This window comes from Macaca nemestrina, chromosome 7, assembly GCF_043159975.1.
Source record: "Macaca nemestrina isolate mMacNem1 chromosome 7, mMacNem.hap1, whole genome shotgun sequence".
NCBI classification, from domain to species: Eukaryota; Metazoa; Chordata; class Mammalia; order Primates; family Cercopithecidae; genus Macaca; species Macaca nemestrina.
In genome coordinates, this window is record NC_092131.1 from 4,086,384 (window position 1) to 4,101,520 (window position 15,137).

The 15,137-nt window shown below is 41.2% G+C and overlaps 1 protein-coding gene across 14 annotated transcripts in view; it reads right to left on the minus strand.

Annotated features, from left to right (window-relative positions):
- The window catches only part of LOC105489812 (microtubule affinity regulating kinase 3), a 119,306-nt gene that overhangs the window by 56,583 nt on the left and 47,586 nt on the right, over positions 1-15,137 (minus strand). For 12 of the 14 annotated variants that reach the window (XM_011754938.2, XM_011754937.2, XM_011754934.2 and 9 more), the window contains one exon: positions 1,456-1,504. The exons of the other annotated variants lie outside the window; for them this stretch is intronic. In XM_011754938.2, coding sequence (XP_011753240.2) covers positions 1,456-1,504 — 49 coding nt within the window. The remainder of the gene's footprint in view (positions 1-1,455; positions 1,505-15,137) is intronic. 14 annotated transcript variants of the gene reach the window in all.

Genomic DNA, 15,137 nt, shown 5'->3' on the forward strand with positions numbered 1-15,137 from the left:
ACAAAATAAATACGTTTATGTTAGCTAGTTCTAGGCAACAGTGATAAAAGTTTTTTTGTTGGGGGTGGGAGGATGGGTGTAGGAATTTGAAATCTAGAGTTGGCTAGCTAGCCCCAAAGGATTGAAATGAAAATCAAGGAAACAAGATTTTCTTCCCACTATTACATTCCTTGTGATTTTTTTCTTTAAATCCAACTATGAAGTTGTTCAGTGGTTTTTTTCTTCAATCATACTTATTGATTCTAAGTTTTTTTTCACATTTTAATTAATATCCCTGATACCAGGACGAAGGCTTGCTAGCATTTCTCTTAGTAGTATATGAAACAAGGGCACCTTTAAAGTAATGGTGGCTTAGATCTGATGAACTAGGGCATACGCCTTTTGTTAAAAAAGCAGTTCTCTGTAAAAGCTTCTTTCTTCCTGTGGTGGTTCTGTGTTACTCTTCTATTCCTGTGCCTGATGCATTCTTGATAGGCTATCCTTGATACTAAACATCAACCCTTTCGTTTCCTAAAACTGATGTTGACAGTAAACTGATTATGGGCTGTCTCAAGAGTGATTTCATTCTTGAAATATTATTTTTAGATTGTATGAGCTATCACTATACAAAAAAGCAGTTATGTAATTTTTTTAAAACCCTATTACAATGTATATGGGATCAAGAGTTTTCATTGGGATGTATACAGAGCAGGGTCAGTAGTAAGTCATTTGCTTATTCTCTTCTTGTTCCTACAATTACTGTAAGGGTAGGACCATGTCCCTTCCTCATCTTTAAACACACCTACCAGCACCTGGCACAGAGTTGTGCACACAGAGGACACAGAAAACAAATCTTTGATTTATAAAATAATTCCTATCAGAATTCCATTAGATAGCAAGTATTCCATCTTTTAAATATGATTCCATATATAAGTATTTTCTTAGGACAAACAGCAAAAAGTATTGGACCTTTGAAATATTCTTTTTACAAATTTTAAAGTTTATTATTATTATTACTTTTTTTTTTCTTCTGTAGAGACTGGGTCTTGCTCTGTTGCTTAGGCTGGTCTTGAGCTCCTGACCCCGAGCAATCCTCCTGCCTTGGCTTCCCAAAGTGCTGGGATTATAGACATGAGCCACTGTGCCCAGACCCTTTGAAAATATTAATTCTGACTTCCTATAATTCCCTTCTATCTACTCATGTAATACAATTAAATTTTCAATATACTTAAAAATTAGAAAATTACAATCAGATTACAGACGTTTCTACTACATTAAAGCTTTAAATTCAACGTTTAATACCTAAGCTTTTAACCTGTCTTCAGTAATTTCAAAAAGCTAAAACAAATGATCAACAACTTGTATATATATTTTACTAGACGTGTACTCTACCATTTCTAGAATACGTGTTTAGCTTTATGACATAATTTCAAGAATGTATTTAGACCCAAAAGTATTTATAAAAGCAGAAAGTACCTATATTGGGATGATTTAAAATCTTCATTATTCTTACTTCTCTGAAGAGCTAAAAAAAAAAACAAACAAAACACATAATCCCCCCAACACAAGTTATTAAACATTATATTCCACTGTTGTAATATAAATTTAAATTTTTCTCTTAGATAACAGATTCATTGCTAATGTTTATTATTCCATATCTAAGACTAATATGAAAGTCCAGAATATCTCTGAAGTAGTTTTAATAAACTATTACCAAATAGTATTCCCAAATGTTTCCATTTATTAAAAACAGCAGAGGTCTCAAAGGGGGATGGTAACACACTCTGAATTTTACAATGCTATCTTGAAAACATAAGATCAGACTTAGGTAGGAATAATTTCTGTGATTAAACTTAGTCTGATTCAGTATCTACCCAGGGCTCCCAACTCTGTGAATCAAAACCTGTATGGTTCCAGTGAAATACATCATGAGCATATTAAACTGATTAATTCCAAATAATTCTATTAGAAGACTATGAACAAAACCACCTTGGGAAATCCTCACTGGAGAATATAGGTAATTTAGCATGGAGGTTGTGGTGACTATTACATTAGTGACCCTCATGAGTCATGCCTTACAAGTTCACGTTTTGTGGAGTGCCCCTTTCATACTGACATTAGACCTGGCCATGTAACCTGCTTTGGCCAGTGGGACCTTAGCAAACTGAAGCAAGCAGAGGCTGGATAAAATGCTTGGGCATCATGGCTTGCTCTCTTGGAGCACTGTGAAGGAGCTGGTCTGGCCTCTTTGGGGATGAAGCGTAGTTATTTAAAGAGACAGACCCTCTGTTGTAACTGCATCCAGCCCCTGCCAACCCACCAGCTGAATTCAGCCACACAGGTGAACCCAGGTAAGACCTTAAGAAAAACCAGCTGAGCGTGGTGGCTCACGCCTGTAATCCCAGCACTTTGGAAGACCAAGGTGGGTGGATCACTTGAGCTCAGGCGTTTGAGACCAGCTGGGGCAACATGGTAAAACCCCGTCTCTACTAAAAATATAGAAATGAGCTGGGTGCAGTAGCATGTGTCTGCAGACCCAGCTACTCGGGAGGCTGAGGCAAGAGAATCACTTGAGCCTGGGAAGTGGAGGTTGCAGTGAGCTGATGGCACCACTGCATTCCAGCCTGGGCGACAAAGCGAGACCCTGTCTCAAAAAGACAAACAAACAAAAAACCGTCCAACCAAGACCAGCAGAGCTTCCTAGTCATTCCACAGAATAAGGAGAAATATTAAATTGCTGTTGTATAAATACATGTTGTGAATTCAGAGCAGGTTCTTATCATTATGGCCTGGGTTAATACAACCCCAAAAAACAACAGGATTTTAGAGACCATCCTATTCAACCCTCTTGCAAACAAGAGGAAATCAGGAAAAGAAAGAAAAAGATCTTCTAAGGTCCTGCTATCCTTCTGTGGGGAATATGTCTGGAATCCGGTCTCCTAACACCCAGGATACTACAATCTTCAGGAGGCAAGAGCTGGGAAAAACCTTGGAAGAGGAGGAGCAGTGGCCTATGGGGAAAGGAAGCTAGTGAGAAATCACAGGACTCTCACCGTACTTCTCCTTGTCCACTGTGTCTAATCTAAAATTGAATTAGCAGCTAAGAGGAGATGGACATGGACCAGATTTTTTTTAAATTTATTTTTATTTTTTGAGACAGGGTCTCTCGCCCTGTTGCCCAGGTTGGAGTGTAGTGGTGTGATCACAGTTCACTGTAGCCTTGACCTCCTGGGCTCAATCAATCCTCCCCCTCAGCCTTCCAAAGTGCTAGGATCACAGGTGTGGGCCACCGTGCCCAGCCCACGGACAGGATTTGACATATAACCTTAAGCTCAGAATTTAAAAACAGGCAATCAGATAAATAACCTTTCCTATCTAAAATACTGTCTCATTTTTGAAGGGAGGAGCATTTTTATCTCCAACATAAATATCTCCCTTTGCTACTGTGGTAATTCCTACATTTTATGTTCTGAGATGAGAAGACAGTCACCCAAATTCCTGACAACCATTCAGGCCTGAGTTCTTTTTTAGCTCTCCTCTGTTAAACTAACACAGAAATCTTGTTTTCCAACCCATTATAGTTGAATTGGTAGCTAGAATTCCAGTCTCCCAATTACTTCCCAACTGCTAACTTAGAACACCTCCTAGAGGTTGCAGTGAGCTGAGATCGCGCCACTGCACTCCAGCCTGGGTGACAGAGCAAGATTCCATATCAAAAAAAAAAAAAAAAAAAAAAAAAAAAAAAAAAAAAAAGCCAATGATCTCCACTTTGGATGCCATATTAATACAGCTCAGGATACTGCACTGAGAATGAAATTCTGAGCTTGGCCATGGCATCCCTGCATCCTGCAGCTTCTGCATACCCCTTCAAAGGTATGTTCTAGTCACGCCAACTCCTTTTAGTTACTAGAACATACTAAGTTTGTCTGTTTGTTTATTTTTGAGATGGAGTCTTACTCTGATGCCTATGCTGGAATGCAGTGGTGCAATATCGGCTCGCTGCAACCTCCACCTCCCAGGTTCAAGGGATTCTTCTGTCTCAGCCTCCTGAGTAGCTGGGATTATAGGTCCCACTACATCTGGCTAATTTTTGTATTTTTAGCAGAGATAGGGTTTCATCATGTTGGCCAGGCTGGTCTCGAACTCCTGACCTCAGGTGATCTGTCCACCTTGGCCTCCAAAGTGCTGGGATTACAGGTGTGAGCCACCGCCCCTGGCCACAGAAGACACTAAATTCCTTTAAATGTCTTCTCTCTTTTCATCCTTTAAGTCCCAGGCAGATTCTCTGAAAACGTACCTAAGTAGGTCTCCTTGTTTTTGCATAATAGCCATCTGTCCACTTCTTTCCTGGGATGTCTTTCAAGTTATGAAGACACATTTCTGTGCACCTGTTTATTATCCCTGTGTCACCCACAGGGAGCATGCCTGTCTCCTTTCACTACTGGTATACCTGAAACTAAGCCTGGCACACAACTGAAATGCATTTGTTTGACAAATGCCTGCATGAAAGCACTACCAACCAACAATTGTGGTTTGAGTCAGCCTCAGCATTCTAATGACCACACAGCTTTTAAATCCTCAGCAGCACAATGCTTGTTACAGAGCTGTCACAGTTCTGATGACAGGGGAGCAGGTCAAATGAAGGCAATGATTTTTAAGTCCCTACTAACAGTACAGTAGAAATGAAACAAAGTGAATTAGAGCCAAAAAGCAGGAAAAAGATAGACTATTATAGGAATTCAAAAGATTTGGCTTTAAGTTGCTAAGTTCTGGAGGAATTTGTTAGGCAGCAGTGGATAACTAATATTCTGCAGATACTATGTTAAAATGTGAGAACCCCTGAATTACAGCAGAGGTCATACCAGGGATGCAGCGTGAAAACAAAAAGGACAGGTAAATGGGACCAGATAGAGAGATGACTAGTACAAATTTAATTCCGTAGGCAAAAGAGCAGCCAAAGAACCCCAGGAGAGGTAGTGGCGGGTTATTAGCCCAAATAACTTTACGTATTCACCTCTCTACTGGAATTATGTATTAGGTAGACACTGGCAGGCAGCAAATGTGTAAATAAGCTTTATGCTAAGTTAAACAAGGAGGACAGGGAGGAAGCTGGAAGCTAACAGTTATCTAGTGCCTGCTGTGTCTGAAGCACAGAGCCAGATGCTTCACATCTACAGTCTTATCTAAGCTTAATTTTCACAACTCTATCAGCTGACTATGATCATCTCCAATATACAGAGAAAGACGCCTGAGACAGGTTAGGAAACTTGTCCAAAGACTCAGCTAATATATGCTGGAGCCAGGATTCTCACTTTGGGTTGCCTGACTCCAAAGCCTACGCTCATCTCAGGATTCCACCCTGCTACCTTAGAAATTTAACTAAAAAAAATCAACAAATTATAAGCTGCTGATATAGAAAAGTCCAGAGCAACAGGTGGGTACGGGCACAGAGCTTTTTACGAAGTTGACAATCTGCATACAAGTGAGATAAAAATGCCACAGACTTCATAATCTCTGAATCTGATGACCAAAGATAGTTAAATTTGGATAGGAATAATTTACTGAAAGGCAAATGTGAACTTTAAGGAAAGTCCCTCTAAGGACTATACGAGAAATTTTTTAAAGTTTTGTAATGTAAAAGGCCATTTAAATAAGAGAAACTCACCTTATTTCTACTTTTTTTTTTTTTTTTTTTTTGAGACGGAGCCTCGCTCTGTCGCCCAGGCTGGAGTGCAGTGGCGCCATCTCGGCTCACTGCAAGCTCCGCCTCCCAGGTTCATGCCATTCTCCTGCCTCAGCCTCCTGAGTAGCTGGGACTAAAGGCACCCGCCACCACGCCCGGCTAATTTTTGTATTTTTAGTAGAGATGGGGTTTCACTGTGTTAGCCAGACTGGTCTCGATCTCCTGACCTCATGATCTGCCCTCCTTGGCCTCCCAAAGTGCTAGGATTACAGGCGTGAGCCACCGCCCGGTCTATTTCTACTATCTTTTTTTTTTTTTTTTTTTTTTTTTTTTTTTTTTTGAGACGGAGTCTCGCGCTGTCACCCAGGCTGGAGTGCAGTGGCCGGATCTCAGCTCACTGCAAGCTCCGCCTCCCGGGTTCACGCCATTCTCTTGCCTCAGCCTCCCGAGTAGCTGGGACTACAGGCGTCCGCCACCTCGCCCAGCTAGTTTTTTGTATTTTTTTTTTTAGTAGAGACGGGGTTTCACCATGTTAACCAGGATGGTCTCGATCTCCTGACCTCGTGATCCGCCCGTCTCGGCCTCCCAAAGTGCTGGGATTACAGGCTTGAGCCACCGCGCCTGGCCTATTTCTACTATCTTAATACAACTTATTTCTCCACATTCCCTTTTCAATCTTAAATAGATGTTAGTTGGGGAAAAAAATCAAATTACATAGAAACATATAAATTGAAAGAATTCTCTCCTTACTGATCAATCTATATCCTCCACACATTTTCATATCTATACATCCTCTATGGAACTGGTACACAAGAGGAGAATAAACACCTCTGAAGACAAAGATTTGAAATCCTGGGATCAAGGACACTAAATCTATATATAGTATCAGAGCAGTAAAGAAACATGTCCCAATAGCCAGGACCTGGGGGTTGTCAAGTATTACCATTTGACAAGTAGAAAAAGAGAGAGAGAGAGAGACAGAGAATTTTAGTCTCTAGTTAAAAAAAAAAAAGACAATTTTACCAACCAATACGAAAGTAAAATGAATAAGTGAAAGAAAACTTGGGGGTTACAAGACATAAAACTGATCTAAACCATCACAATGAAGGTGTTTAGGCTCCCTTCTCCAGATACACAGGTATGCGACGGGAGACCAGGCCACCTAAGTCACTCCCTCATCACTGTACAGAAACTGTCCCTTTTCCTCAACTACTACAGCACCTAAACGGTGCATGAAAGGCCCTCTCACACAAACCAAGACAGAGAGGCTGGCAAAGTTCATGAGAAGGAATTTTCAAGAAAAAGCATTTGTGTAAAAAAGCAAAAAAAAAAAAATTTTGCTTCTTAATATACAAAGTATCTCTGGAAGGACTCAAAGGAACTGATGTCACTGATTGCCGCAGGCTGGTCTGGTCTCCCAAGTGCTAGGTAGGTAACCTATTTTAAAGACGACCCCTTCCCCAAATGCTCTAAGTATCAAAGACGACTTCCACTGTGACCACTGGGTATCTCCTCCCTCTCTTGGGGCTCTTCCTGAGAATGCCCCAGTACTCAATTCCTGGACTCTTTTCCCCTCCTTTTTAATTCCTTCACCATCATTTAGTGAATCTTCAGGGAAACAAAGATTAATGTATCAATATTTAGTCCTATATGCTAATATTTTTAATTCCCAATTTTAGAATGGATATTGTAAGTGAAACTGAACTATAGTTTTCTGTCCTGTTTCCAATATATTTCAATAGCAATGTTTCTGAATTTGGGAAAATAATTTGAAAGTTCCTCTTCTTAAGTTCTGGAACAGCTGAACAGAGGCAGAGTATGTACTCACAGTAGATCTCAAAGAATTCAATCATGAATTCCAGGTTTGACAATATTTTAACCACTTTTTCAACTTCTGTTGTTGCTGATGTATATCGATTCTTTTCTAGAATTAATTTTGATAAGTCTTGTTTTCCTAGAAAATTACCAATTTCTTTGGATATTCTAACATTTTTCAGAGTTGTAGAAAAGGTTCCTTTATAATAAGTGAAATTCTTCAGTATCTGGTATTTCCCCCTCATTTGTCTGTGTTTTCTCTCCCTTCCCCCTGGCAACACCTAGTAGCTTATCTATTTCATTGCCTCTCTTCTCACTTCCTGGGGGAAAAATAAAACCCACCAAAGTTTTGGATTTACCATTTCTACTGTTTTCAAATTCATTATTTTCTGCCTTTAGCTTTACTAACTCCTTACATTATTATTCATTCCTGAGATTTATTTTGTTCCCTTTTCTAAACTATTAATGTTTAATGCATTCCTTGTCATTCTTGTTTAATAATGTGTTTAAGGGTACAAATTTCCTAGAGCACAAAAAAGCAGTGTAACATAGGTTCTGACACACAGCTTATTATCAGTAATTTCTAGATACACTGCAATTTTTGTTTGTAATTTTCTTTGATCCAAGAATTTTATAGGTTCCACATGTTTGTTTATTTTGTTTGCTTCTATTTTTATTGCTCTACATTAGAACCATAGCCTAGAAAGATGTTAGTCTGGTTTATTCAAATGTTATGTATTGCCCAACGCTGAGAAAATAATTTACCTCATAGTCATCACACACTGGAATAGTTACAATAATATCCTAGCACATAGCTGTTACGTATCCTGAAAAAGGGATTAAAACAGCTATAATATGGGCTAATGGAGGTGCTGTATTTTTTTTTTTTTTTTTTTTTGAGACGGAGTCTCACTCTGTCGCCCACGCTAGAATGCAGTGGCACAATGTCTGCTCACTGCAAGCTCCGACCCCCTGGGGTTCACGCCATTCTCCTGCCTCAGCCTCCCGAGTAGCTGGGACTACAGGCGCCTGCCACCACGCCTGGCTAATTTTTTTGTATTTTTAGTAGAGACGGGGTTTCACCGTGTTCGCCAGGATGGTCTTGATCTCCTGACCTCGTGATCTGCCCGCCTTGGCCTCCCAAAGTGCTGGGATTACAGGCCTCAAGTGAGCCACGGTGCCTGGCCATGGAGGTGCTGTATATTAAGATATGTACCTTTTTTTCCCTACTTATTGTGTAATTAATGAATGGCCTAAGAGAGTTAAGTGATGAAGTCGTCTCTGTCATGCCTGTGTTTCTATTAATTTAGCTCAGATTTTCACCTATGTATTTTGGGGTTCTGGTAATCATTTGGTGTCCTATCATTAAAAATAAAATTTTAAAATATGAAAATAAGCCGGGCGCGGTGGCTCAAGCCTGTAATCCCAGCACTTTGGGAGGCCGAGACGGGCGGATCACAAGGTCAGGAGATCGAGACCATCCTGGCTAACCCGGTGAAATCCCGTCTCTACTAAAAAATACAAAAAGCTAGCCGGGCGAGGTGGCGGGCGCCTGTAGTCCCAGCTACTCGGGAGGCTGAGGCAGGAGAACGGCGTAAACCCGGGAGGCGGAGTTTGCAGTGAGCTGAGATCCGGCCACTGCACTCCAGCCTGGGCGGCAGAGCGAGACTCCGTCTCAAAAAAAAAAATAAATAAAAATAAAAATAAAATAAAATAAAATAAAAATAATTGCCTTTCAAATGGCAATTGGTAAGTGAACTAGAACAACCACTTCTGAAGAACAAAGTGTGTGATTAGACCTGGAGACTCTGTCCATGATGCAGATCAGTAAAGAAAGGAGAGGTGAGGCAGCAAGTGATTATACATACGAAAAACCATGAAACCGGATCCCTACCTCGTAACACATGACTGCTGGTGGCTTAAAGATTACTTTAAACACTTGAAAACAACAGAGAAAAATATTTTTATGACCCCAGCTAGAGAAGAATTTCTTAAGACACAAAAAGAGCCGGGCATGGGGGCTCATGCCTGTAATCCCAGCACTTTGGGAGGCTGAGGCAGGCAGATCACAAGGTCAGGAGATTGAGACCATCCTGGCTAACATGGTGAAACTCTGCCTCTACTAAAAATACAAAAAAAAATTAGCCGGGCACGGTGGCGGGCGCCTGTAGTTCCAGCTACTTGAGAGGCTGAGGCAGGAGAATAGCATGAACCCGAGAGGCGGAGCTTGCAGTGAGCCGAGATCGTGCCACCGCACTCCAGCCTGGGTGACAGAGCGAGACTCCGTCTCAAAAACAACAACAACAAAAAGACACAAAGAGTACAAAGCATACAAAAACAAAAAACAAAAGGACTGGTAAATTCAACTGCTTTAAAATTAGGAGCCTCTGCTATTCACTGAGAGACAATATCAAGAGAGTGAAGAAATACCATCAAGTAGAAGGTATGTGCCACTTATACAATAGAATCCATGATATATAATGATATCCTAAAATAACTAAGAAAAAAATCCACTAGAAATTAAACAAAAGATGAATAGGTACTTCACAGAAGAACCAAAAAAGCGTAAATATAAAAAGATGCATGACCTCATCAGCAATCAGGAAAATGTTACATTAAAACCACAATGAGATTTTTCTTTTTTTTTTTTTTTTTAAGACAGGATCTTGCTCTGTTGCCCTGGCTGGAGTGTGGTGGTGTGATCACAGCTCACTGCAGCTGTAAACTCCTGGGCTTAATCAATCCTCAGCCTCCCAAATATCTGAGACCACAGCTACGTGCCACCATGCCCAGATAATTAAAAAAAAAAAAAAAATCTTTTTGTAGATACAGAGTCTTGCTCTGTTGCCCAGGCTGGTCTCGAACTCCTGGCTTCGAAAGATCTTCCCATCTAAGGCTCCCAAAGTGCTGGGATTTCAGGAGCAAGCCACCATGCCTGGCCAAATACCACTTTTATATTTACCAAACTGATGGCACAATTTTTTTGTTTTTTTTTTTTTTGAGACGGAGTCTCGCTCTGTCGCCAGGCTGTAGTGCAGTGGCGCGATCTCGGCTCACTGCAACCTCCACCTCCCAGGTTCAAGCGATTCTCCTGTGATAGCACAAATTTCAAAAAATCAGAGAAAATCAAATTTTGATGAAGATGCTACATTATTTGTGTTCTCTTACATGCTTCTGATGGAAATATAAATTAGCACACCTGCTCTGAAAATAATTTGGCCTTCTCTAATGAACAAGGAGGATGTGTAGACAGACTCTGTGATACCAGAATTCTAAGTATATGTATTTAAGAAACTCTTCACAAGTGTGCCAAGGATACACACAGGGCAATTCACAGGAGTCATGTTTACAATACAAAAAGCAATCTGGGCCCGGCATGGTGGCTCAAGCCTGTAATCCCAGCACTTTGGGAGGCTGAGACGGGCGGATCACAAGGTCAGGAGATCGAGACCATCCTGGCTAACACGGTGAAACCCCGTCTCTACTAAAAAATACAAAAAGCTAGCCGGGCGAGGTGGCGGGCGCCTGTAGTCCCAGCTACTCAGGAGGCTGAGGCAGGAGAATGGCGTAAACCCGGGAGGCGGAGCTCGCAGTGAGCTGAGATCCGGCCACTGCACTCCAGCCTGGGCGACAGAGCGAGACTCCGTCTCGGAAAAAAAAAAAAAAAAAAAAAAAAAAAAAGGCAATCCAAATGTCTCTGAATCACAGAATAAATATAGAGTGGCATATTCACATAATGGGATATTATATATTCTTGAAAATGGACATAGGAGTGAAGGTGAATTACAGCAAAATACATCAACATGGAACACAACGTAGGTAAAAGAAAGCAAAGCGGCTGGGCATGGTGGCTCACAACTGTAATCCCAGTACTCTGGGAGGCTGAGGTGGGTAGATCACTTGAGGTCAGGAGTTCGGCACCAGCCTGGCCAACATGGTGAAACCCCGTCTCTACTAAAAACACAAAGATTAGCCGGGTGTGGTGGTGCACGCCTGTAATCCCAGATACTTGGGAGGCTGAGGCAGGAGAATCACTTGAATCCAGGAGGCTGAGGATGCAGTAAGCTGAGATCCCACCACTGCACTCCAGCCTGGGTAACAAGAGCGAAACTCTGTCTCAAAAAGAAAAAGAAAAAGAAAAAGAAAAGAAAAAGAAAGCAAAAGCCAATAGGAGAATACACACAACATGAGTTCATTTATACAATTTTTTAAACTTTACACTACATTGGCGGGGCACGGTGGCTCATGCCTGTAATCCCAGCACTTTGGGAGGCCGAGGTGGGTGGACCACTTGAGGTTAGGAGTTCAAGACCAGCCTGGCCAACATGGTAGAACCCAGTCTCTACTAAAAATACAAAAATTAGCTGGGCATGGTGGCACATGCCTGTAATCCTTGCTACTCGGGAGGCTGAGGCACAAGAATCGCTTGAACTTGGGAGGCAGAGGTTACAGTGAGCCGAGATGACACTACTGTACTCCAGCCTGGGAGACAGTGCGAGACTCAGTCTCAAACAAACAAAAAACACAAAAGAAACAAAAAACAGACCAAAAAAACCCTTTACACTACATTGATGAGGGATCCATATGTGGTAAAATTATACAGACAAGCAAGAAAATAATAACACAAAATCCTTGTTAGTGGTTACCCAGTAGGTGGGCAATGAAGAAGGGGAATCAGGTTGAGGAGGTGCACAAAATGGGACTGATTTAAAGGTATGGTTGAAGATCTATTTCTTGAAGCAGGTAGTATAAGGGTGCTCATCTCATATATATATTTATATGCTATACATGGAACATTCTTTTGTATGTAGTCAGTATTTAATAAAAATTAAAAACTAAATTTCAAAAAATTGCTTAGTTTTAGCTGAGTAATACAACAAAGCAGTTTTCTAAAAATGTAAAATAAGAGTAGCAACAATGTGTGTGTGTGTGTGTGTGTGTGTGTGTGTGTGTGTGTGTGTGTTTTAAGAGATGGAGTCTTGCTCTGTCACTCAAGCCGCAGTGCAGTGGCATGAACATGGTTCACTGCAGCCTCGCCCTCTCCGGCTCAAGCAATCATCCAGCCTCAGCCCCCCAAGTAGCTAGGACTAGAGGTGTGCACCACCACACCTGGCTAACTTCTGTATGTAGAGAGAGGGTTTTGCCATGTTGCCCAGGCTGGTCTTGAACTCCTGAGCTCAGCAATCTGCCTGCCTTGGCCACCCAAAGTGCTGGGATTACAGGCTTGAGCCACCATGCCCAGCCAACAATGTGGTTTTTATGATCAAATATTTCAAAGACAAACTAAGAATTTTCCCATCTCCCAAACTCAAGGTTCTGGTGCTCAAGATTCCTAGAATCAGAGCAACATCAGGAAAAACTAATTTAGTGTTAAAATGAATTTGGTACTAACAAAATTAACTTATCAGATTTTACTAGGTATCTACCACATGTAAGGTGAATTTCCGTATGTTCCTTTGTTACCTTCCCATATGGAAAGTACTATGAATGACTGGCTCCAAGGGAACTTATGCAAAGAAAGCTATTTGATGTTATAAATTTAGGTTCTAAGGCTAGTTCAGTCCCTTATTCACTGGATGAGCGAACAAGCCACAAAATCTTAAGAGAGCTTTACCCTACTTATGTATAAGATAGATTTTGAAAACAGCTACTTCAGCCTGGCACAGTGGCTCACACCTGTAATCCTAGCACTTTGGGAAGCCGCAGAGGGTGGATCACCTGAGGTCGGGAGTTCCAGACTAGCCTGACCAACATGGAGAAACCATGTCTCTAGTAAAAATACAAAAAAATTAGCTGGGTGTGGTAGCAGGCACCTGTAATCCCAGCTGCTCGGGAGGCTGAAGCAGGGGAATCACTTGAATCAGGGAGGCGGAGGTTGTGGTGAGCCGAGGTGGTGCCAATGCACTCCAGCCTAGGCAACAAGAGCAAAACTCTTGTCTCAAAAAAAAAAAAAAAGAAGAAACGAAAAAAAGAAAACAGCTACTTCACAGGACTGTTGTGAAAAGTACATGAAATAATATACGATAAAGTGTGTGTAGAATTTGACTCCAGGAGCTACACTACCTAATCCCAATCCAGCAGTACCACTCACTGAGTCTAGGTAACTTGACCTCCCTGACACACCTGTCACCTCTACAATGAAAGGATGCTTGACATACAGAGTGCACGGAACAGCAGCTGGCACACAATAAACTCCAGACGTGTGATTGTGATTCTGGCTGATGTTACTGTTAAATTCTCTCACAAAGGCCTAATTTGTACCCAAGTTTATATTTTCTGCAAATGGGTCCAGGCTATGCTGTAAGTTTAACCCACTTAAAATACTTGGTTTCTTGGTGAGTTTTCTAAAATAGCATAATGAATCATTGGCACAATGAAAAACGTACTTTAGCTGGGTATGGTGGTGTGTGCCTGTAATCCCAGCTCCCTGGAAGGCAGGTTGGAATCTCGAAGGAGGATGCTTGAACCCAGGAGTCTGAGACCAGCTTGGGCAAGATAGTGAGACCTCGATTCTAAAAACAAACAATCAATCTCTAAAATACACTCTACTATTCTCAGTTTATAATGTATTCTAAATATCAAGCTGTATTATTTCTTGCCAAAACAAAAGTCTGGCAAGAAATTAAAATAAAGAAGCAACAATACTGAAAGCCGTTTTTTTTTTTTTTTAATTTCTTCTATCTCTTTTGAAATCTAAAAATAAACAAACATATATACATTTTTATTCTCAATTTTTTTTTTTTGGAGACAGAGTTCTCTCTTGTTGCCCAGGCTGGAGTGCAGTGGTGCCATCTTGGCTCACTGCAACTTCCACCTCCCGGGTTCAAGTGATTCTCCTGCCTTAGCTTCCCAAGTAGCTGGGATTACAGGCATGCGCCATGACGCCTGGCTAGTTTTTTTGTATTTTTAGTAGAGACTGAGTTTCACCATGTTCATGAGAGTGGTCTCGAATTCCTGACCTCAGGTGATCCATCCACCTCGGCCTCCCAAAGTGCTGGGATTACAGGTGTGAGCCACCGTGCTTGGTTTATTCTTAATATTTTAAATATGTATAATCAGGCTGGGGGCAGTGACTCATGCCTATAATCCCAGGGCTTTAGGAGGCCAAGAGGGAGGACTGCTTGAGCCCAGAAGTTCCAGGCTGCAGTGAGCTATGATCACAACACTGCACTTCACCTTGGACTACAAAGTAAGACCGTGTCTCAATCAATCAAATCAATCAATTAATCAACATAAGAACTGCCTGTCTTGGATTTCATTTGCCATCCCCTATTTGTATTAATTTATCAGATTTATGACACTGATCTGAATGTAGACACTTGATTATAAATAACAAGCAAGACTGTAACAACTATTTTTACAGTGGTTACTACTTTTGTTAAAGGCCTAAAAAGTCAATATAAGAAAATGAAAGAGAAAGGTAGTTAAAAAAAAGAAAAGAAAAAGATGAAAAAAGTTGTTAAACGAAAAGGATTTCCAAAATAACTTGTGCTTCACCCAACAGAGAAAGGAGGCCAGGAACTGGCCACTAAGGCATTCCTAGGAAGAGTTCCAGAGAGCGAGAAAATACTCAGCAGTGGCAGTGGCAGCTGTCTATGAAACTTAGAATATTTGGGGAAGGGATCGTCTTTAAAATAGGTTACTTTGCCGGGCGTAGTGG